General features: G+C 46.2%; 1 protein-coding gene across 4 annotated transcripts; it reads left to right on the top strand.

The window, feature by feature from the left end:
* The first annotated feature begins 2,625 nt into the window (after nucleotides 1–2,625).
* LOC123127447 (ran-binding protein M homolog) lies at nucleotides 2,626–22,130 on the top strand. 4 transcript variants are annotated; one of them, XM_044547155.1, is made up of 11 exons: nucleotides 2,626–2,824; nucleotides 2,974–3,359; nucleotides 4,018–4,164; nucleotides 4,533–4,619; nucleotides 8,220–8,265; nucleotides 8,670–8,746; nucleotides 9,094–9,247; nucleotides 20,731–20,799; nucleotides 21,001–21,060; nucleotides 21,276–21,362; nucleotides 21,478–22,130. In XM_044547155.1, the coding sequence occupies exons 2-11, from the start codon at nucleotides 2,989–2,991 to the stop codon at nucleotides 21,754–21,756; spliced, it is 1,377 nt and encodes a 458-aa protein (XP_044403090.1). In that variant the 5' UTR covers nucleotides 2,626–2,824; nucleotides 2,974–2,988; the 3' UTR covers nucleotides 21,757–22,130. The 4 variants fall into 4 exon arrangements, with proteins under 4 accessions (XP_044403090.1, XP_044403092.1, XP_044403093.1 ...); XM_044547157.1 differs by having other exon boundaries at nucleotides 2,655–2,824; nucleotides 3,004–3,359; XM_044547156.1 differs by having other exon boundaries at nucleotides 2,665–2,824; nucleotides 2,977–3,359.
* Nucleotides 22,131–24,645: the final 2,515 nt, after the last annotated feature.

Genomic DNA, 24,645 nt, shown 5'->3' with positions numbered 1-24,645 from the left:
CCCTATCTCTTGTTTCCCCACACATACGGACTCTAAAAATAGCCTATACTTATGTATTTCGAAATTACATGGGCCTGGCCCAATAATAAGGTGACGCAACACCTAAAATAGCCTCGGGACGAAATTTATGAAGTGGCATCTTGTATATTTCGTCCAAGGCTTCATGCACCCATTATGGTGGCTTCAAAGTCCTGAAATCATCACTTGTAACTCCGTTCTTGTTCCCCTTGCGCATGCCATCATCTCCATGCTTGTTCTTGCTCCAATGTTCATCCTTCTCCAAGCTAGGCCCTTCATTTGTAAGCAAAACAAATGTATCCAATTTAGGCAGCATCATATTCTCATGAACATTAGAATCATTACCAAGAAACGAAAGTACCTGGTAATTTAGTTGGCGTGCACGAGCTCTAGTAATTGGTCCAGTATGTATAGCAGCAGGGGCTGTGGGTGTAACAATTGTATTGATGTCCTCATCATTGACTATCCTGGTGCACCCACAAGGAATACCTTTTCACAGCGGGCAAGGCGCATGCATGGCTAATAAAGCTGCTGCTCAGGTCCAAGAGGTTGTGACTGAAGCAGTATGGCGATAGACGATAATCACCTTGGCCTCGCGCCCTCCCACCCACACACACCACAGGAGGTTGTTAAATTACATATTGTCTCTCCCTTCATTCCGCTGAGTGCCGCACCATAAGTTCACTCTGCTTTTTTGTCTGCCTCACCCAACCAATTTCTCCAGCCTCCAATTTACACACAATAACATAATTCTCAGTGCAATCTAGTTATAGGGCGAAAACTACAAACCTTTATCAATAGAGGGGGAGGGGGATCGTGTGAATCGATGAGCCATGGTTCCATGAAAAACAGTAAGTTATAGCCTACATATTTAGTTAATTGCGCAATCGAGCATTTATTTGGGTCATCTATTTCCTTTAATCACGTCAAAAACAGACGATCCTCTTTTTGTTGCTTCATGGAACTACAAAATGGCACATAATTAAAATACCAGCTACCATTATCAACAAGCTGCATATTGATGACCATCACCCTCCCAGAAAAAAAAATCCGCCAATCAACAATATCATCGGAAAAGATAGTAAGAACAACTCGTAGCAAGTCCCAGTTCTGCATTATTTCATCATGGTGTGCTCCTAATTAGATGAGATGAAAAACAAAAACACCTATATGTGAAGGAAGCAAGGAAACAACATTTAGTATAATCAGCCACACCTTTGGGTGCAATTCATGTACATCTCTATCCTTTTGAGATCAATATGTGCTACAATAATACGATGCAAAATCCTTCAATCTGTTGAGAAGGATAGCATGTAGACTCATGTGTACAGATGTTGCATATATAACGACTGCAGAAAGACCACAATGAACCTTCCAAGCTCCATATTCATAAAAAAATCGCAGCCAAACTTTTGAACATAATTATTAATGAGAAATAGTTTTGCTGGACATGGACATACCATGCAATCAAGATCATTATTATCATGGGACGAAGTGAAGTTTCTCCACATTTTTTACCTTGTCTTGCAGATGATTTTCCTTCATGACAAAATTCACCACCAGATATTAAAGATTCATTATCAACGGAATTATGCCCTTAGCATCACTTTGTTCAACTGCATGAAACTTCTGAACCTGGTCTATGCTCTTTAGTATTTGCAATTCTATACATGTCCTTACATCATCATCCATTGGAGTACTTGTGGGTAGATATGGTGCTTGTCGAGTTGTCGTCCTTGTTGCTTACCCTTGGAAAACAACCCTCGCGACATAAGAGGACCATACCATGGAGTCGCACAAGCTCCACTGCCGCAATACAAACCTCCAGCTCGTCCTCCAAGTCAAGGTTGCCGGATCCATGATGTGCTTCTCGAGCTCTATGACCACGACCTGTCAGTCGTTATTGATGCGTTGATCGACGAACTGGCCAGTTAGACACAGGCGTCGAGTGGGCCGACAACATAATGGGGCAGTGGCGTGGCGTCGTTGATAGTGAGACGAGGCAAACCATGGAGTCGCGCTGCGGTCGATGACCGGGCGGCCCTGGCCATGCCCAGGTAGGCGGTGGATAGATGCTGCCTACAGGACGTGGCTTGGCGATGGGGCTAATGGAAGTGGACGGAAGTTGGATTGCGGAGAAGGGACTTGGTGGCGACGCCCTAAACCTAGCTTCCGTCCCTCGTCATCCAGCCATGCATGGCGGTGGGCGCAGGAGGGAACAACGGGGGCGATCTTTTTGTTCTTGAGATTACTGGATGGGGAATTATCACATCCTTTTTTCTCCTTTTTAACGACGGGATGTGGGGTGGCGATTTTTTTCGATCAACAGAACCTGGGACGAATGAACAATGTATGAACTGCGCTTTAGGGGTAGAGATATACATATGTTTTGGTAAATAGTGATTTGACTTGAACGATTTTGGTAAGTAGTGATTTGATTTGAACGAGTTAATGTATGATACTGTTTTGAGAAAGTATAGATTTGATTGAATTAATGCATGTATTAAAATGGACCGGCCAAAGTTGGCTGAGGATGAACGAAAAGTCGTCTAAACACGCTTGCGGGCGTAATATAAGGTTTGTCAATGGGTTAATGGAAGGTGAGACGAGACTATCAGTAAGAGATGTGTAGTCTGTGAGTGTTGCTAAAAAAGAAAAGCTCTCTATACGTTACCCTCACGGGACGCGACCCCCCATCCTGGCACGCTTCTCGCCCCGTTCCCCAGCCCCGCGCCGCAAACGCGACCTGCCGGTTCATCACTTTCCCCGCCGCCTGCTATCCTAGCGCGGTTCGATCCGCCTCTGGGTAAGCTCCTCCAATTCTTGCTCCCCCAGATTTTCCCGCAATTCTTCTTTTGCGTGCTAGAGATCCTTATTTTGTGTTGGAGCAGTCTAGAAATCTTTCTTTCTCCACTACTTGTCTAGACTGTTTTGTTCTGATGATTTATTCGCCAGAAGTTGGATTGGCGAATGGTGGCGCACCAGGAGGCGGAGGCGACGACAACGACGACGGTGGACCCGATGCGCCTGGCGTCGCGGTGGCGGTCCCCGGCGGAGTGGGTTGCCACCGCAGCGGCACTGGACTCGGAGCCCATGCCATCCGAGCTGAACACCGCCAACAGCTCGGGCCTCTTTGCAGTCGTCTCCGTCGACAAGATGTCCGTCAAGTACCTCGGCGTCAACCACCACGGCCATGACGTCGGAGTCGTGCAGGCCGACTGCCCCGCTCCCATGCACCGAGCCGTCTACTACTTTGAGATGACCGTGAGGAATGCTGGGCTCAAGGGCCAGACCTCCATCGGCTTCACCACCGAGAGCTTCAAGATGCGCCGCCAACCTGGGTGAGCCACCTTTTCTTGGCTCTTGCTGCTATTTTGGTCTCTCTAGCCTGGGTTTAGTGCTCTGCTAGCAATTAGCAATTCCAAACTTGTCTCATTTTGTGAAAATGTACTACTTTGTGGTATTCGTGCTAGCTGCATAACCTGTCTGAGTCTGAGATGACGTGTGATAGCTGAAATTGCACAATCTGGGCGAGGAAGGCCAAATAATACTCCCTCCGTCCAGAAATACTTGTCATCAAAATGAATAAAAGGGGATGTATCTAGATGTATTTTAGTTCTAGATACATCCCTTTTTGTCCATTTTGATGACAAGTATTTTCGGACGGAGGGAGTATGTAGTTTTTAGTAGTTGTATGTGGCTATTTGTTGTAATTCCTATACCGTTCATGCTAAAAAGAGGTTTTGTGAATCTAATGAACTTTCCCATTGTTGTTTGCCCTGGTGGGCATGTCTTTTTCAGGCAGTCTGTTAGTTGTAGCGTTGCTTGCTATGATCTCTATTTCTATGTAATGCTTCATATATTTTATGCGACCTGTCTCCTGTTCATTTGAACTGACTTGAAATTTGACCTGCTATAACACTTTATTTTAGTGGTTGCTACTTGCTACTCAACGACAATTACCTGCTGATTATTCTTTCTGTTCTTTCTTCATTCCAGTTGGGAATCTCAAAGTTGTGGATACCATGGCGATGATGGCTATCTTTACCGGGGTCCAGGGAAAAGTGAGTCTTTTGGTCCCAAATTCACATCTGGCGACATAATTGGCGCTGGAATTAACTACATAGAACAACTTCTTTTCTTCACGTAAGTGTTGTTGATTACACTGTTTGTTTATTTGATTCGCAGACCATTACTCTTCTACGAGGTTTTGTATTATTACATAACATTACATTTTCAGTTACCATCCTTAATATTTTTTGTTTTCTTCTGAAGATGAATAAATGCATTTTGTTGGTACTTTTGTCATTTAACTTTAATAAAAAAATGATAGTTTTGGATTTGCACTGCCACCATAACTTTATGAATGGACATATCTTCCTCTTATGCACTCATGTTGAATGCTGTATGCACCATATGCTTATCTCTTATTCTCTGCATTAAGTCCGTCACCTGTTTAATTTATTTAAAATATTGTGCTGTGCTGTGATCTAACTAGTTGTAGCATCTTGCAGAAAAAATGGATCTCTCATTGGAGCCTTTCCAAAAGATATTAAAGGACCACTATATCCTACTATTGCGGTCCATAGCCAGGATGAAGAGTAAGCTGTCTCTTTCTATAGTGATTATTATGTTGGTTTTGTACATGCTAAATAGAAACTAAAATTTGCCCCCAATATTTCAACCTTAGTTGCAAAAACATGCATACTTATTGAAGCGAATTCTCCCTTACATTTATATCAAGCCTTCCTGTCCTGATTTACTGAATAAATGTTGCTATAGGAATTTATTTTTAATCTCTCATGATTATAATAAAGAGACAAGACCAGTGGACATCTTTTAAACCGTTCCACAGCTTTAGAGCATCTCCAACAGCCGCGCTTCGCGCCACACGCTAAAAACTAGTTTGCCGCGCGCCGTTCGCCTGGTTTTGCGCGGCCGCCAGCGCTGGCTCCAACAGCGGCGCTAAAATGCAGCGCGCGCGCGCCGCTCCAGCAGCGCGCAAAAAATGCAGCGCGCGCGACTCGCACAAACAACATATACATTTCAAATAGAAGCAAAAATGATCAAACTAAACAAAATAAATCAACAATAAATAGTTCAATTTCGTTATTACAACCCAAACAAATAGTTTATCGTTCAGTACAACAAATAGTGCAATAAACACAACAAATAGTTCATGAACAATACAATGTCGAACGCAGAAATCATGCTCTTTGTCGTCCATGCCATGCCCACCACTCCTCAATGAGATCCTTCTGAAGATCATTGTGCGCTGCGGGACGCCGAATGGCATGATAGGAGGCAACAAAACGGGCCACCCTTTCAGCCCTCCGTCGCACTCGCACGGGATGTCCCAAGAGCTCATACTGTGAGTAGTCTAAATCTTGGCCACGCTCATTCTCGATGGTCATGTTGTGCATGATCACACAAGCGTGCATGATGTACCAAAGCATTTTTTGATCCCAAAATCTAGCCGGTCCTCTCACAATAGCAAATTGGGCTTGCAAAATCCCAAAAGCTCTCTCCACATCTTTTCTAGCCGCCGCCTGAGCATTGTGGAAATCAAGATTTTTCTTACCTTCCGGCTTTTTCAACGGCTTCACGAAGGTTTGCCACTTTGGATAGATGCCATCCGCTAGATAATAGCCATAGTTGTATGTACGACCATTTGCTACAAACTGCACCGGTGGCAACTCACCGGTCGCAATCTTATTCATCGGTGGTGACCGGTTGACAACATTGATGTCATTCAAAGATCAGGCATTCCAAAGAATGCATGCCAAATCCAAGTCTCTTGATCGGCCATCGCTTCAAGGATTATAGTGGAACCCTTTTTTTGGCCGTGGAATTGCCCATGCCATGCCTTTGGACAATTCTTCCAACTCCAATGCATGCAATCTATTGAGCCAAGCATGCCAGGAAAGCCGCGAGCTTTGTTCATCGCCAATAGCCTTGCGGCGTCTTCAGCATTGGGAGATCTCAAATACTCCTCGCCAAACACTTGCACAATTCCGACCGCGAAGCGCTTGACACACATGATGGCTTGGCTCTCACCCATAGCCAAGTGATCATCAACTAGATCAGCCGGGATACCGTATGCCAACATACGCAAAGCGGCTGTCACCTTCTGAAAGGTGCTATGCCTGAGCTCTCCGGTGGCATTCCTCCTTTGCTGAAAAAACCGGTCATGGCTCGCTAGTTTCTCTGCAATGCGCCTAAACAAGTCGGTGCTCATCCTAAACCGGCGACGAAAATACGACTCCGGGTATGTGGGATTCTCCACGAAATAGTGCCTCATCAATCTGTTATGGGCATCGATCCTATCTCTCCAAATTTTCTGCCGACCCATAACCGAACCATCGTGCTTCGGTTTTTTATTGATATGCATAGCTAGGATCATTGCAAGATCCTCCTCCTCTTCCATATCAAATTCTTCTTCGGAAGAATCATACGACGAACTCATCTACAATGTTCAATACTATGCTATAAAAACTACAATCAAAATGCACCAAATTCATGAAGTTTGAGCAATACATACCTTCTAGGCGTTTTGTCGAACACCTTGCGGGCGCCGAGCGGCAGCGAGCGCTCGGGCGCTGTTCGTTGGAGGACGGACGCGCGCGAGGGGCGGCGGGACTACAGGGGGGGCGGAGAAGCCACCGCGGCGCGGGGATAGGCCGATGAAACGCCGGAACGGTCGCCGGGTGGCGCGGGCGGCGGCGGCGGCGCGGCTGGATGGGGGGTGGGAGTTGCGAGCGAGCGCGCGAGAGTCCAGCGCGCGGGAGCGGGCGCAGCAAATAAGCGGCGAGCGATTGAGTTTCGGCCCGCGCACTGAACTACATATGCCGCGTGCGCTGTTTTTGCGCGCCCGCTGGAGCAACTATACCGGTTGCGCGCGCGCTAAAACGGGCAATTTTGCGGCGCGGCGCTAGTTTGGCGCGGCTGTTGGAGATGCCCTTAGTGCACTTTGGTCTCAGCAATTGTTAACTAGGCTCCTTCTATAGAATCATCAGCTTTTGTGTTTCTTCGTTAGTTAAGCCACATTTTATAGGAAGGATTGTAGTAATCAGTAATTACAGGCCAAGTGGACCAATCACAAGAGCTCTGACCAAGAAATTAAATGAAATAACCCCTATGCTTATTTAGCAATGAAAGCATCTGAGTTGGTATTCAAAGTTAGTTAAAATATTTGCTGAACAAAGTTTTTTTTTCTGTATCTTTACTTGACAGACCCACGTAAAGCACAATTCACTCGTTTATTTTGTTTCTTTCATTCATAATAGCTTCAAATTGAAGGTGATTTTCCTTTGTGCCTCCAAATCATATACTTTATTAGTAACACTTGGTAATGACTCTTTGTTTAATGCTTATATATAACTTCTATGCAAAAATTAATTGATTGAATTTTAGATTTTGACATTCTGAATATAACATTAGTAAGTATTTTCTCACAGGGAAAATTTATGATTAGTTTAGGAGCTAATAAGTGCTACTGAATTGGGGACTTAGTAGTTAGTACCAAGAAAAAAGTCTATAATACCATACGAGCTTTGATAGACTGCAAAACCAGGTATTATGCCCCTTGATATTGTAAAACTGCAAATAGTCCCTGAGGTGGTTTTGCCAATGTGACGGATAACATGACGTACAAAAGAAAAATCTTCACCAGGTAAAAGTTATCTCGACCCTCTCCTTATCTGGAGGGCGAGGTTGCCAACCCGTCCCCTGCAACAGTGCAGAGGGGTAGGGTGTCAGTGGAGGACATCCAGCACCATGGCCACAGCAGGAGCAGCCTGTGGTGCTGTCTGTCATCAGGCGCTGTAGTGGCAGGTCCTCAAAGTTTCCAGTGAGAAAGGACACACAGAGAGCGCTATATCAAAGCTGACCTCCTTGGCACGCTACAACCTAAGCTGGAAAAACTGCCTCCACAAAACACATAAGGCTGTTGTTTGCTCCAGTTCTAAAAGATCAGGAGGCTTAATACCTGTTTTGTAGTTCAAGGTTTAAACAGACACACCATTAAAGAGTGGGGAGGGGTAATATATATTCATTTACCATTGGTTATTCTATCGATCCCGTCTTCATCTATTTATCAACCACCTAACAGAAGCTATTCCTTGTGTTTCATTGCTGCATATACCTGCCGTGATTGCTTTTTTTGTCAGATCTGATTATTTGATTTTTTTTTTGCAAACCAGGTTGACAGTAAACTTCGGAAAAGAACAGTTCTGTTTTGATATTGAGGTGAGGCAAGATATTGCTGCTACTTAAAATTGTCCTAATTTTTCTTATCTCATCTGCAATTCCTCTTTCCATGGCCTAACTGTACACCAACAGTATTTGCATCCATGGAACATGTTTCACTGTATTATGATTATCCATCCCAGTTTGCTGGATTTGCTGCATCTTTAGGTGCAACGATTTTTATGTACTCTGAAAGGAATAATAATAATCACATACACTGTTAATAAAAAATTGGTTGATTTTTTTTCTAACATAGTTGATATAGTTGCAAACTAATGATGTGCTTGTGATAGATTTTTTTGTTGAGGAATGTGCTTGTGATAGATAAACACTACACAAATATTCACTTGGTGTATACACTATAGATTTTTTTGTGTTTGATGCAATTCACTCCTGTTTGGCAGGGTTATATTCTTGAGCAGAAAATGACGCAACAATCTATTAGCGACAAACTGTACTTGCAACCTGATATCAGTCATTGGTATGCCTCCATATACTAAATGACAGCCCATTATGTTTAGTGTTGCATCACACGATCTTAGATGTGGATCCAGAATTAAGGTCAACATGGATATGATTTAGCCATTTCACATGCACTAAATGATATGCACTGTTTACTTATTTTGGGTGCTGTTTTGTTGTTCTTGAGGTTTACCATTTGGTACAATCTACTTCGTAGCTTGCCATCTTCCCATCCAACCTTATGTCGAGCTTTGTTTCCACTAAGCTGGTTTAAACATTGTGTTGCATAGATCATTCCTTTCTTAATATTTAAAATCATTTCTAGGCTGACGCGTCTTATGCTTATGTACCATGCACTTATGGCAGGATTGTTCGTTCATATCTCCTACATTACGGCTACCAAGATACATTGAATTCTTTTGATGCGGCAAGTGAAACTGACCCTCCAGCGAATCATCAAACTGGTTATGGGGAACCTCCTGAAATGTATGGTCTTAGCCACAGAAAAATGTTGCGTCAGGTAAGCTGATACATTACATCACATGTAACTGTGTTTCTGCGATAAGTCTTATTTGTTTATATTTTGTCCCCTTAATTAGCAGCTCCAGAGAATCTGATCTCTTGGTTAACCTTTTATGCAATAGTTTAACAGCTAAAGATCAGTTACTAGCCAGATGGATGAACCCGTTGTGCCCATGTGTGTTTTAGTGTAGTTATTGTCTTTGTGTGCCGTGGTGGGGTAACCGGACTATTGTTTACTATAATTCAACACATTTTATTCTTTTGAAGTTGTTCATTTTTACATTTGATTGGCCTCTGAAAATGGTATGGTTGCAAGCTTCAGGAGAATATCCTTAAATTATGAAACAATTATTGCCCACTCCTCTCAGCTGTTATTTAGATTGCCTTAGGCTTGTCATTTTCCATATTTTTTCTGTACAGTACTGTTGTATGCGAAGCCCATCACTATTGGCCCATGAGGCCCAGGCTCAGGCCCATTCAGTCAAGTGACTAGCTGACCTAGACAAGGAGAGGCATGATGCTGTCTGCCTCTGAGCACCGCTAGAGCCGTTGCAGCCACCTTGCTACGTCTCCTAGATGCTCCACATGGAATCAGTCGCAGGCGGGGCACTGAAGACGGCGGGAACGGTGGTCTAGTCGTTGGCCGGATGGCTGGTGGCAGGGTCCGGCGAGGAGGCGGCGTTATATCTGGGCATGGCTGTGCGCGCGTGTGCGGGCGTGCGGCGCTGTCGGGCTGCGCGAGAGGGGGCTGCAGGACAGCAGGTGCTCTTGTCGGAGATCAGTCAGCGGCGGCGGCAGGACTGAGCGGGAGCGCGATGGCGTGTCCAGGCGCAGGAAGGAGTAAACTCCTGCGCCTCGTTCCTGCTGATGCGGAGGTAGCTAGGGGTGCTGCACGAGCTGGAGGCTTGTGCTGCTCTTGTCTCTGCTGGTGCTGTGTGGCTGTGCTTCTGCTGCTGATTGGAAAGGGAAGAGGAGACAGCACTGAGAGAGCTGCTGGTGCTGAAGCTGCTTCTGCTGATTGGTGAGAAGGAGGTGGAAGAAGAGGTGCTGGAGGCGGCGACGAGCTGCTGCTGGTGGTGGTGTGCACTGCTGAGGGCTGAACTGCTGCTGCTGTATTGGAGTGTAGAGTAGGAGCTGGTGGTGCCTGTGTTGCTGCTGCTTCTGCTGGAGGTGTTGCTGCTGTGTGCGGCTGTTCGAGGAGGAGGGCTAGCTGCTGCATGTGGCGCCTGGGAGAAGATGGCAGGTGGTGGGGTTGTGGATATGTTCAACGACTTGGCGGAGGAGACCAGAGTCATGGATTCCGTGTGGCCGGATGGTGGATGTTTGTGTGACGCTGAGGAAGGAGGAAGGCACGTAGGAGATGAAAGCTGGGAGGAGACCATGACCTGAAGAGGACACACATGTGCCAGGCAGGTGTGAGTTGCACGAGGCAGAGGAGGCAACGGCGAATGTCGTTGGTTTGTTGTCAACATGTGCAACAAGTATGTGGCAGCACACGTGTGCTTTGCTGCTTTTCCTCGGCGAAGTGATGCAGGAAGTAGAGGATACGGGTGAGATCGAACAAAAGGATACCCAGGAGGATGCTAGTCTTCCCAGTTTGGCTCATTTTATCTGTACAAATGGAGGCAGCACTGAAAAGGCCATAATAGCTGCTCAGAGAACTGATCCGGAGTGGGTACTAGACTCGGGTGCATCTCAACATGTTGCTGGTGACTTCAGGGAATTTGAGTCATATGATCAAGTCACTCACACTCCCTCACAAAGTAGCACTTTATGCACATCTGACAGGACATTGCAGCCTATTAAGGGTATTAGGACAGTTCAATGTACACCTGCTATTAAGTTATCTTTAGTCCTACATGTGTTAGCTTTCCCGGTCAATCTGCTGTCTCTGAGTACTCTAATGACCAGGTGGACTGTAGGATAACACTTGACAGAGGATGTGTTTGATTCAGGACATGCCGTTTGGAAGGAGGATGGGGATTGGAATAAGGCATAGGGGAGGCATAGGGGACTGTGGTACATGTACCGTGAGGGGCTTGATCGGATGGACAGCTCAGTGATTGCGACAATTGTGGAAGAAAGAGTCTTTGGTGACGAAACATCATTACAGAATGGGGCATGTATCCTTTGTTGAAATGTACAAGCTATTTCCTGATGTAATGAATGAAGTAGACAAGAACAAGCTGAAATGTGATGTGCGTGAGTTTGCAAAACTTTGCTAAACACACAAGGACGTCTTATGTGAGCAAGGGACTTAGAAGTATATCCCCATTCATATGTATTCACTCGGATGTGTGGACAAGTCATGTGGTGTCGGATAGTCTGCAAAGTATTTTCTGACCTTTATTGATTGTCACTCGCCTATGACATGGGTCTATTTGATCCGTCACAAGGACGAAACTTTCCAATGCTTCAGGAGGTTCTATGCCTATGTGAAAAATCACTTCACTGTTCAGGTACAAGTGATAAGAAATGATAATGACACCGAGTATGTGAACAAAGTGTTTGGGACTTTTTGTCAGAGCAAGGGCTTTTGCATCAAACCTCATGTTCGGAAACTCCTCAGAATGGAGTGGCAGAAAGGAGGAATCGACATATTTTGGTTGTTGCTCAATCACTGATGTTTACTACTATGAATGTGCCGAAATTCTTGTTGACTGAAGCTGTGATGACTGCGACATACCTGATCAATCGCACATCATTGAGAGTACTAGGTATGAAATCACCTTCCGAGTTACTCAGGGGAAAAAATGATTTCGTGGTTCCTTCCAAGCTGTTCGGTTGTGTCTTCTTTGTCAGCGATCACATGTCATCCGTGGGCAAATTGGATCCATGGGCCATCAAGTGTATCTTCATTGGACATTCTTCTAGGCAGTGCGGCTACAAGTGTGGGAGTTCTGAACGAAGGACCTTTGCGAGCATGGATGTCACCTTCAGGAATCCAAACCATTTTATGGTGAGAAAATTGATCTTAGTGGATTATCTGAAAGTCTTGACCATACTCAATCTACCTTGATAGGTCAAGAGGGTGGTGGTAGTTGTGGTGGTGCTGATTCAATGCTGCAACAACCAATTGAGGATGACATTCTGGTACGGTGAAGCGAGTAGCAGCCCTAGTAACTGATAACACCGCCGAGTGGTAGGCTAAGTGAAGAACTGATTGTGATTGATGGGGTGCCGAGTCAGGCAGACGATGCTCCCACATGGATCGGTTGTGTACCGAAATGGACGGTAGAGCAAGATGAGTAGCTAAATATAGGCGGTGCTCCCATCTGGGTCGGTTGTGTACTGAGGTGGATGACAGAGCAATAGGAGTAGCTAAAGGTGTACACGGAAGCGAGGTGATGGTGTTACAACTACTCAAATTGGTAGTGTGCCGAGGTGGATAGCAGAGCAAGAGGAACAGCTAAAGGTGTATTCACAGAAGCGAGATGATGGTATTGCTATCAGAGTGAGCAACTAGGCCAGTCATTGATGGAGCAACAAGGTAGTACTGATGCGATGTCCATCTCCTCTGATGGGGATAAGGGTCAGTTGCTACTGAAGGGTCAATTGATAAGCCAATTGCTTTGAGGAAAACTACTCGAGCAACAACAAGAATACCCCAACGACATTGGAAATTATGTTACCTATGAAGCATTATTTCTAGCCTACAAAGCATTTGGTTCTTCTCTTCGGTCTGTGTCAATTCCGACTGACTTGAAGAAGGCAAAGGAGGGCTCAAAATGGCGCATGGCCATGGTGTAGCTAGAGGATCTATGTAAGAACAAGACATGGGTACTACCACCTTGTAATAGGAAATAAGGCAGCCAGCTGCAAGTGGGTATACACTAAGAAGCAAAATGCAAAAGGAAAGATTGAAAGGTACAAAGCAAGGCTTGTGGCGAGGGGGTACAACCAGACCTACAACATTGACTATTATGAGATATTTGCTCCAGTGGCAAAGATAAAGCAAGGTTTGGGACGAATGGTGATGGGTGGAAGTGGGCAGAGCTATATGGTGGAGGCGGGTAGTTTGGAAGCTGTTGTTTTGCTGGGTCTGGAGGGATAGAAATAATTGGTTTGTTGTGCTGGATTGGGTAGGACAGGGGGTACTGGTGGGGTGGAAAGTAGTATGGCGAGTAGGGTGGTTGCAAAGGGGACATGGTAGGCACTAGCGATGGCGGATTGGTGGCGGCGGTGGCTGAAAGTGAGGTGCTACCGGAGACAACTGATGCTACATGAGAGGATGCGATTGATTCGGCAACAGAGGTAGATAGAGGACCCATGATGCCAACGCTGGTAGCCAGCGGAACACTAGCTGGTGGACGAGTCTCGTAGGCCGCCATTCGAGTTGCTCTTGATGCGGCGCCCATGTTTTGGCGCCAGGAAGCACGATCTCATGCTCGGTGTTGTCCCGAGGGCCAGAAATGGAATCTGATACCAAATTGGAACAACCTTTGGATCTGAGGGTTATTCTGTGGCCTGGAGGTGCATGGGGGCCGACGGGTTGTCGACGGTGCCGCCGCAGTAGCAGAAGGTAGCAGGGATTAGAGATAGAGAACATAGATTAGGGAAACTAGACCTTGTTGATTATTGCTTGCCTCTAAGCTTACACGGGTAGGTCCTTTATATAGGACATGGACTAGTATTACTTCGACATTCTTCAGACTCATAGGAATCAGACTCAAATACTACCTTAATAGAATCTGGAGACTACCAAAACAGATGCATCCTTTTAGGACATCGAACTGCCCTTGTCTAGCCACAGCCTAACCTGCCCCTGCTGCCTTGCGCCTTTCATAATGAATTCCCCACGCAACATTAGGGCACACCAAGGTGACGGTGCTATAGCTTTCTTCGTCCGCCCCATTGCCCAGTGCCATGCCAGACTGGCTACCTACGAGTGTGGGCTCATTGGCCTCATGCACGCCATTTGACATTGAAGATCATATTATGGGGTTGTGCTTTCTGTGTGCGGACAGACCACTACAGTTTCAACGCTTGTCCACTATCCCTCAACACCACTGGGTCAGCAAGCTCTCTGATTATGATTTTTCCATTGAGTTCCTCCTGGGCAAGCTAAACATTGTGGCTGATGCCTTGTTTCGTCGGGACTCTCGGGAGGAAGACAGGGACTGCTGATGGCATTGTCCAGCCCGTCCTTCACGCTTTTTGATACCTTGCGTGCTTCTAAGGCCATAGACCCAACACTGGTGTAGTTGCAACAGCAGCATGTTGCGGGGGACCTCGGGCCTCCTTGGGGCTGCACCTATAGCCTTCTCACATATGGTGGATGCATCTACATCCTGCCATCCTCTCCATTATTTTCCACCATACTTGGCTGTGACGCCCCCGCTTCGACCGTACACTAATCATACACGCAAATGTGTACGATCATATGGTGGGACTCACGGGAAGATATCCCAACACAACTCTAGACACAAATTAAAATAATACAAGCTTCATATTACAAGCCAGGGGCCTCGAGGGCTCGAATACAGAAGCTCGAACACAAGTCAGCGGAAGCAACAATATCTAAAGAACAGACACAAGTTAAACAAGACTGCCTTAAGAAGGCCAGCACAAAAGCAACAACGATCGAAAAGGCAAGGCCTCCTGCTTGGGACCTCCTAACTATTCCTGGTCGTCGGCGGTCTCCACGTAGTAGGCACTCTCAGGGTAGTAATAGTCGTCGGTGGTGGCATCTGGCTCCTGGGCTCCATCATCTGATCGCAACATCCGGAAAGGAGAATGAAGGGGGAAAAAGGGAAGCAAAGCAATCGTGAGTACTCAACCAAAGTACTCGCAAGCATCAGATCTATACTAAGTATGCATTGATATCAAAGGAACGGATGTATCTGTGGACTATACTGCAGAATGCCAGAATAGAGGGGAAGGCCTAGCCTATCGAAGACTAGCATCTTCAAGCATCTTGCAGCATTTAGAAGAGTACAAAATAGCATATTATAATTAACAAGCATGTTGTAGTTTTAACGTCCAGATATCCTTCCTCGACTCCCTGCGAGAAAGCAATCCCGGAGCCAACATATCCATCACATGTCTGAAGTATCCATTTCTAGTTGTAATAGATCGGGATACAACTCTGAGCGTCTGTTACCGTGGACACGACTATTCAAATAGATGACTTCCATGCAGGGGTGCACCACATTACCCAACATGCTTGATTACTCTGGTCGGACACACTTTCTTGGGTCATGCCCGGCCTCGGAAGATCAACACGTCGTAGTCCTACCTAGCCTCCATAGAGGTCCCCGCCGGTTTGTATCCTAAGCGCTCCGGGGTCTTGGGCCCATCGCCCTTTGCACTTCGGGTCGTTGCGCGCAGGGCGGGTCCAGGCACCACCTTTGCCTGGATGGCGCCGCCCCAGCCGTGCCGCAATGCTGAACTGGACGTCTGACAGAGCTTTCGGAAGAAACGTACGACGCCGAGTGCCCATATCTGTTCCTGTGTGGTGGTTAGTGCGTATAGGCCAGTGGCCAACTCAGATCAAATACCCAAATCCTTAGTGTGTTGGGAGCTCGCGGAGACGAGTAGAGACTCACGATCATGTGACCCCGTCGCCCCGTCTCGAGGAAATACGACAAGGGCCAGGCCCAACCCTCTCTCTCTAGGGCGGTCTACCTGCCCGGCCGTGCCTCGTAATTATCTGGCGGGTACCCTCCAGGTCGACCTGACAAACCAGAGACTGTCGGGAACCCTCCAGGTCAAGCTGACAAACCAGAGACTGTCGGGAACTCAGGTCCACCTCTACCGGGCTGGTACCGCCTATCCCTTCAGTCCCGCAGTAACAATACACGGGGGCTACAGGTAAAGGTAACTGTGTGTCCGTGTCATCAAGGGGGAAATCCGAGGAATCACGCTTGATGGATTCCTTCTTGATGTAACCGTCAAGGTGAACTAGGAGGAATCACCCTTGATGGTTCACACTTGAGGGGTTGCACGACAGAGACGTCATCAGGAGTGGTGAAGGAGGAATCACCCTCGATAGACCATGACCGATTAGCTACGTTACAGAGTTATCATCAGGAGTACGTTACGAGGTATCACCCTCGGCACTCGATAGTAGCTCTGCAGAGTCGTACAACTAAGGGGGTGAGGTGATGTGTCGGGCTCTGGTCGTCGATCACGTTGATCGAGTCATCGGTGATGAAGCAGGGGCAACTGGGACAAGATGAGGGTCACTGATGGATCACTAACCAACCTATACTAAGCAGTTTAGGATAAGCAGGTAAGGTACAATGAGCAGTTATGAAAGCAGGCTATGCATCAAAATAGGAGCAATCAAGTATAGTAGCAAAATCTAATGCAAGCATGAGAGAGAATGGAATGGGCGATATTGGAATGATCAAGGGGGGTTTGCTTGCCTAGAAGCTCTGCTGGAAAGGAAGAAGGGTCGTCGATGACGTAATCGATCACAAGAGCATCAGCAGCGGTCTTGGGGTCTACCGGAGAGGAGGGGGAAGAAACAGTAAATAGAAAGCACATAGGTGTAACCCAGTTGTAAAACATGACAACAGGCAGTGCTAGGGGTGTTCTAACGCGGTACTATACGATGCGGACGGAGGGGGAAAACATTCCAGTGTTAGGCATTTTTTGGTCAGATGAAAGAGAGGGGACGGTTCCATGTTCGCTATGCTAGGGGCATGTGACAGACGAACGGAGTGCGTATTCAGAATTGTCACGTTTTTCTAAGCAACTTTCATATATAAATTATTTTAATCCGAGTTACAGTTTATTTTATATGATTTTTTCAAAGTTTTAATTATTTTCTGAATTTATTAATAATTAAATTAATTCAGAAAACAAATTAATGCGTCAGCATGAGGTTAGGGTGACATCAGCAGTTAACCAGTCAGCTGACTGGTCAAACTGACATGAGGGACCCACCTGTCATAGATAGTGGGTTTAAACAGAGTTAATTTAAACCTAAATTAGTTAATTAGACTAAATGACGCACCTGTCAGTCTCTAACTATTTAACTAATTAAATTAACTTAGTAAAACCTATGGAATTAGTATTAAGGGGGTGGGCCGCATTGTCAGTGTCCGTTAGGATTTAATAACCCTGGGCCCACATGTCAGTGGCCTGGGGGTTAGTTGTTTTAGTTAGTAGGTGGGGCCTCGGGGTCGGTGGGTGATTAGTAACTAACCCCCGCGGGTCCACTTGTCAGTGGCCCACGGGGTGCCTCCAGGTGCCGGCGCGCGTGGCTGGCCTCTGGCGACCACCCAGGACGGCGGCGACGGCCGGAACCTCGTTGGAATCGCGTACAAGGCTTGGGGGGGGGGGCATGCGGCTGGGCCCGTTCGAATGCCCACGATGTGGCGTGTCGAATCACGGCCTCGGTTTGGCCCGGGAGGGGCGGTAGCGCGCCGGCGACGAGGGCCGCGACTGCTGGAGGTCGTACTAGGGCGGCTCAACAGCTAGAGACGGTAAGAGAGAAAGGGGGAGGGTGCATCCGGCGTGGTGGTTGGAGGCGGCATGAGCGGCTGCGAGCGCGGGAAGGGACCGCGCCGTGTACGGGACGTGGCGAGCGGAGCCAGCGGCTACGGTCATCGGCACGGGCGGTGGCGGGCGACCTAGAGAGGAAACGGGGACGGGAGCCTCACCGTGGGGCACACGATGGCTGGCGGGAGGTTAGTAGCTGCAGCGACGGAGGTTGGCGCCAGGGATTACGGCGTAGGTGTTGCTGCGCAGCTTCACCGGCCGGCCTCGGGCTTGTGCAGGACGAGGGCGACGCCGGGGAGGCCGTAGGACGGCTCGACGAGGCCCAGTGAGGGCGTTGGCCATGACCACGATGAAGCGACGGCGGCGGCAGCGTTCGATGGATCTGGAGGAGGGGGGTGTAGCGAGAGGGGATGGGGGAGAGGCAGGGGGAAGTGAGCGAGTGGGGGAGGGCCGGGGGGGGGGGGGGAGCCCGAGGAGCCGCGGGGTGGCTCCCTTATCCCCTCCATGGCGGGGATGGCGAGGCGGTTCGGCAGGGACGGCGAGGGCCGTGCGCCCTCAGTCGGTCGAACAAGAAGAAGACGACCACGAGGGGGGAAGTGGGCTGGGCTGCTGGGCCTGCCACTGTGGCCTAAGGCCCAGGGCAGTGAGTGGGGTTTTTCCTTTTGTTTTTATTCTTTTCCGTTTCTTCTAATTTCTGTTTTCTTTTAGTTTCATTTTATTCTAATTTTTGTAAAATATAGTACTAGCCCCTAAATTAGTATTATTAATTATGCCACTGCCACAATTAGGCCCGAAAATAAAATAGTTTAATATTTTATAAATTAAATAGCATTTAAATAAATGTTTTAGCCATTGTTTTATTTATTTTTGGGCATTTAGATACTTTATATAAAATATGGGTTTCAACATGATAAATATCCAAGGATTATTTGCCACACCTTGAACATTTTAGTTTGCATGTTTGACAAATTTAATTTTGGATTTGAATTTGAATTCTGCCTTGGACCAAATGAGGATTAGCAACAGTAATGTGATGATATGACACCATTAACAGGGGATTACTGTAGCTTAATTATCGGGGGTGTTATATTGGCTTAGCACATGACACGGGCCATGAGGGGATTCAAAAGACGTTGCACCGCCTATGTCGGGACTTCCATGTGCCAAATGCTTGATGTGTTGTGGATGACTTTGCGCGTGCTTGCCCAATCTGCTAACGTAATAAGTCTGAGCATATGCACTCCGGCAGCCTCCTGCAATCCCTACCAGTCCCCTCTCAGATCTGGGCAGATATTTCTATGATTTTTGTGAAGGGCCTTCCACAGGTGCACGACAAATCAGTCTTTCTTTCAGTGGTGGATCGATTCTCCAAGATGGCACGCTTCATTCCGCTTGGTCACCCCTATTCGGCAGCAACAGTCGTCCATGCTTTCTTCACCGACATCATACAGCTTCACGGCCTACCAGAGACGATAGTATCTGATCGAGACCCTGTGTTTACAAATTACAAGTCAGTTCTGGTCAGAACTCTTCTGCCTCTCCGGGGTTCAGCTCCACATGAGCTCTGCCTTCCATCCGCAGTCTGACAACCAAACTTAGTTTGTCAATTGTGTAATTGCCATGTATTTGCGATGTACGACCGGCGATCGTCCACGCACTTGGCTCCAGTGGCTACCTTGGGTAGAATTCTGCTACAATACATCCTTTCATACCGCCCTCAAGACCACTCCATTCAAGGTTGTTTTTGGCTGTGATCCTCCAGCTCTAAGGTCCTATTATACTGGGGCAGCCCACATACAAACAGTTCCTTACTCCCAAGATTGAGATGAGTTTATTGCTGATGTCCGGGACCGTCTTCTCCAGGCCCAACAAAGTGACAAGAAATATTATGATGCCAAGCACCGTGAAGTCTCCTTCAATGTTGATTAGTGGGTCTGACTCTGCCTACAGCACCGTCCAGCGGCATCTTGACTGGCTCTAGCTCTGGTAAGTTAGCGGCACGTTACTATGGGTCTGGCTCTGCCTACAGCACCGTCCAGTGGCATCTTTGACTGGCTCTAGCTCTGGCAAGTTAGCGGCACGTTACTATGATCCTTACAAAATCACAGTGAGAGTGGGTTCAGTGGCTTACAACTTGCAGCTGCCCCCCTCCCCTCCCCCTCCCGGTCCCGTCTACACAACGTGTTTCATGTTAGCCAGCTCCTCCCAGTCTAGTCTATCGTCTACACAACGTGTTCATGTCTACCATGGCGAACCACTAGCTGCACCTCCTCCGCTGCCAGCAATACATCATGGAAGGGTCATTCCACCACCTCTTCAAGTCTTCAAAGTCCGGCCGGCCTGAGGTATTCATCAGCTCCTAGTCCGTTGGGAAGGAGCAGCTGCTTCTGAAGCTTCCCAGGAAGACATGGCAGAATTCAAGTGCAGATATCCCACTTTCAAGCTCAAGGACGAGCTGCTTGTCGAAGGGGGGGAGTGATGTCATGTGGGGCAGGCATTACCGCCGCCACCACAGGTCCAGCCGAACCACCTTCAGGAGATAAATCCTCAGATTAGTGTTTTCTTGTTCTTCAAGTCTTGTTAGTTTGGTTGTTTGGATTCTGTGCGGGTCATTCCTTGTGTGTCTCCCTCTTAGTCGCCAGCTGTGCTATAAAGCAAAGGCAGTCACCGTGTAGTAGGGCAAAGAAATAAACAGAGAAAAGGGGAGGTCTACCTCCGGAACCAATCTATCCCCCAGCCATCGCGGCGCCCAAGCTTAAGCTCCCTCGCCCTGGCCCTCCTACCACCCACAACTACCCCCTCCGTAACCTAGGTCGTGACATATCAAGATAGAGTATGTAGATTCAGGGCAACAAATTGCAGATTGCTTGACTAAAGGACTGGGAACCAGAGAATGTAGCTTAGCGTGTGACAAGATGGGAATGATATATATCTATCATCCCTCTTGAGGGGGAGTGTTGTATGGAAACCCTTTTTTAGTTTCTGGTGTGGTTCCTGCCTTCTAAAAACACTTTATTTGATTTTATGAAGCTCATCATGAATGGGGATATCGATTCTGCATTCAAAAGGCTTGAAGAGTGGTATCCACAGGTCTTAAAGGTATACTGTACTGTCATTTTCCACACTTTGCTATTGTGGTTGCTCAATTTTTTTCGTGCTGCGACCAAAATTATATATGTGCACTGACCAATGAATTATTGTGGATATATGGTTTGTTCCTTCGCACGCTATTTTCAGTTTTCCATAATCAGTATCCTGGAAAAGGTTTCCACTCTAAAAAAGAAATAATTTTTATCGCAGGACGAAATATCAGTTATTTGCTTCTTGCTTCATTCTCAGAGATTCATTGAATACATCAGGGTAACTATCTGAATATTCTGAATTCAGTCGTGGTTAGGTTTGCACGCAAACATTTTGTACCGGGCGTATGAGCAATTAATACTCCCTCTGTAAACTAATATAAGAGCATTTAGACCACTACTTTAGTGTTCTAAATGCTCTTATATTAATTTACAGAGGGAGTATTTATTATATATTTGTTTCAAAGTTGATTGTAAGTTTTTCTCATGCACTAGGCTGAGCAACTGGAGGGTGCTGTAAAATATGCCCGTGCTAACCTGGCCAACTTTTTGGCACACAAAGCTTTTGAGGGGTTGCTGAAGGTAAGTAATTCCATGGACTTTTGCCTCCTTGGCAATAGCACGTTGCTTTGAATCTTCAACTGTGTTGAGCTATATATTTTGTATTGTTGATTTAAGGAGTATTTTTCTGTTGCAGGAGAGTGTGGCCCTGCTTGCGTATGAGAAGCCTTCAGAATCTTGCATTGGATATTTGCTGGAGTCCCCACAGCGTGAATTTGTAGCGGACGCGGTGAATGCTGCCATCCTGTCCACGAACCCCAAAATGAAGGATCCAGAGAGCTGCCTTTACTCGTGTCTGGAGAAGTTACTGAGGCAGCTCACGGTATGCAGCTCCGAGCTACGTGCGTTCAACAGCGATCAAGGGGATGTCTTCTTACTTCATAAGGAGATATACGAAAGATCCAAGCGTCCCTAAGGCACGTCGAGCATACATACGAGCAGTCAACTCGGAAAATAAGATCCTCATTCTTCTTGGAAAGAAAGAAACATCACCTGGAATTGTGGACCATGCCATGAGGAAGCACGCACATATTCTCCCCTGAGTGAGGCCTCAAGGTGAATGGAAATTTCACAGCTTGGGCATAGGACTTTCCAGGCGCTCCTTCCCTGTAATCAGTGAATTTAGATTCACGTGTGATCTCAACCCCTTTGGTGTTTTCATAAACTTGTTGGCTATGTGCAGTTGCACATTGTGAACTTTAAGATAAAGAGCTTGAACAGTACTGTAAATGGAATCAGAATACCATTCTTGTTGACGTGCTATGCCATCAGGTATGTTCGTTCCAGAGATGTAACTGTGCTCTCCTTTTCATTGTCGTAGCATTTGGGTCAATAGCGTATGAGCAGCGGGAAGGATAAAAGCAACGCCAGTTTTTTTTTCTTGACAATCAAGGTATCTCTTTGTTTATTACTCCCTCCGTCTCAAAATTCTTGTCGTTGATTTATTATCTAGATATGGATTAAAACATGATTTGATATATCCATATTTAGACAAATCTAAGACAAGAATTTTGAGATGGAGGGAGTAGAAGATAAGGTTACATCATTGACTAAAAAAGATACAATTGAGGGAGGAGGGCATCTATCCATGTGCTAGAATTATTATACCTAGCAAGCTTGGCAAGTTCATGGGCAATCGTGTTTGCCTCTCGGTTCTCATGTTTGAAGAAAACTTTCATAAACTTCTAGACATGAAGTAGCAATTATTGAAGATCGCTGCTTCATTACCTAGCATGCATGTCACTCTTCACTCATCAAACTAAGCATCAATGTTAACCTTGAGTGCCGGACATACAATATGTTGCTTGTCACAACTAAAGAAGATGAGAGTGACCTTAGTAAGTGGTACCCATTTAACTAGTGATTTCGATAATATATAGCAATCAAAGTGACATTTGGATACCCCTTAGAGCATCTCCAACGGCTCACAAGAAACTCCCCTAACATCCCTAATAAGACTTTTCTGGTTATTGAGATTGAACGCTCCAGAAGATCCCCAATAACCCACCCCAATAAAGCAAACTGATACGGGACCCACTTGTCAACCTCACACTAGGGAACACACACTATTGATGGCAATGGCGGCGCGGCGACGACGGCGGTGACGTGCGGGTGCGGCATGACATTGGGTGTTGCTGCGCCTGGCGGCCGGCGTTGTTGTATCGTGGTGACGTTGGGCGCGGCAACTGGCGGTTGTGGGCGGCGGCGCGGTGTGGCAAGGGTGGCAGGCAGCAGTGGTGCCCGGCGGCAGAGTTGATGTGCGGGCGGTGGCGGGCGGCGCAGTGGCCCAATGGCAGCGGACGGTCGTGCGGCGTGGCCGGACGACGGTTCGATGTGGTGGGAGCGTTAATCCAGCGACGCATGGGAGGAGAGAGAAGAGAAAAAACTGACGTGATGATATTTGGGATGGATTGGGAGAAGGCCAACTCCTCCTTTAAATAGAGGAATATGATGTATCTTTTTGCGATCATCAGTAACTTATGGACTGTGATATTTGATACATGTGTGCCACATAGCTAAAACTACTACACATCTTTTTTCTTCTCTTTTAATTACATGCATAATTGCATTAGGATGAACCATTCTTCTTTCACGTGCATTTCTAGCTCAAACCGTCGGTCCGATGCAAAAACTGTTTTCACATAAAAAATTCGTTGCAACGAGATCTTCAAAACTAGATCCTAAGTTGGTATGTTCCATGACTTTTTCCCCGGGTCAAAAGTTACCACGCCTTGGCTATATAAGTTACCATGCCTGTGGTATGCAATTTACCATGCTATTTTCACATAAATTATCGGGGGCATAAACATGGTTCTTCCACCTTCTCCACGTGCACATGTATGCACTAAAGAACAAAAAAGATGATGTCATCTTAGATTCTTCTTATTCCAAAAATTTCAAAATGTTTTGTACCTCAAATCATCGGTCCGATGCAAAAACCTTATCACATAAAAGATTCGTTGCAACGAGATCTTCAAAATTTGATCCTATATTGATATGTTTCGATCACTTTTTTGGGGTCAAAATTTACCATGCCTCAGCTACATAAGTTACCACGCATGTGGTATGCCAGTTATTGTGCATTTTCCACATAAGTTATCGGGATATATTTTTCAACAACTTTTCCCCCTTGGTCAAAAGTTACTGCAGTGTTTGTATTTAAGTTATCAGGTATGTGATTTGTACATTATCATGCTATTTTCACATAAGTTATTGGGGGATATTTTTCAACATCTTTTCCTTCTTGTCAAAAGTTACCGTGATATTTGTACATAAGTTATCAGGTACGCGGTTCATATATTACCGTGCTATTTTCATATAAGTTATCAGGGTATATTTTCAACAACCTTTTTTCCCGGTCAAAAAAGTTACCATGGTGTTTCTAGTAAGTTGTCGGGTATGCGGTTCACATATTACTGTGCCATTTTCACATAAGTTACTGCAAAAAAGGGAGTATGTTTTCAACAACTTTATTTCCCTTTGGTCAAAATTACCGTGGTGTTTATACGTAAGTTATCGGGCATGCGGTTCGTCTATTACCGTGTTATTTTCACATAAGTTATCGAGGTATGTTTTCAATAACATTTTTCTCCTGGTGTAAAAAGTTACCGCAGTGTTTGTACTAAGTTATCATGTATGGATTTGTATATTAACGTGATATTTTCACATAAGTTAGGGAGGTTATATTATTCAACAACTTTTTCTTTCGATCAAAAAAGTTACCATGGTGTTTGTACCTAAGTTATCGAGTGTGTGTTTTGTATATTATTGTGTCTCTTTTTACACCCTTTTTATATTTTACAAC

Source organism: Triticum aestivum, chromosome 6A (genome assembly GCF_018294505.1).
Source record: "Triticum aestivum cultivar Chinese Spring chromosome 6A, IWGSC CS RefSeq v2.1, whole genome shotgun sequence".
In the NCBI taxonomy this organism is placed as follows: domain Eukaryota; kingdom Viridiplantae; phylum Streptophyta; class Magnoliopsida; order Poales; family Poaceae; genus Triticum; species Triticum aestivum.
The sequence above is the reverse complement of the archived record's forward strand: the minus strand, read 5'-3'. Positions and strand labels throughout refer to the sequence as shown.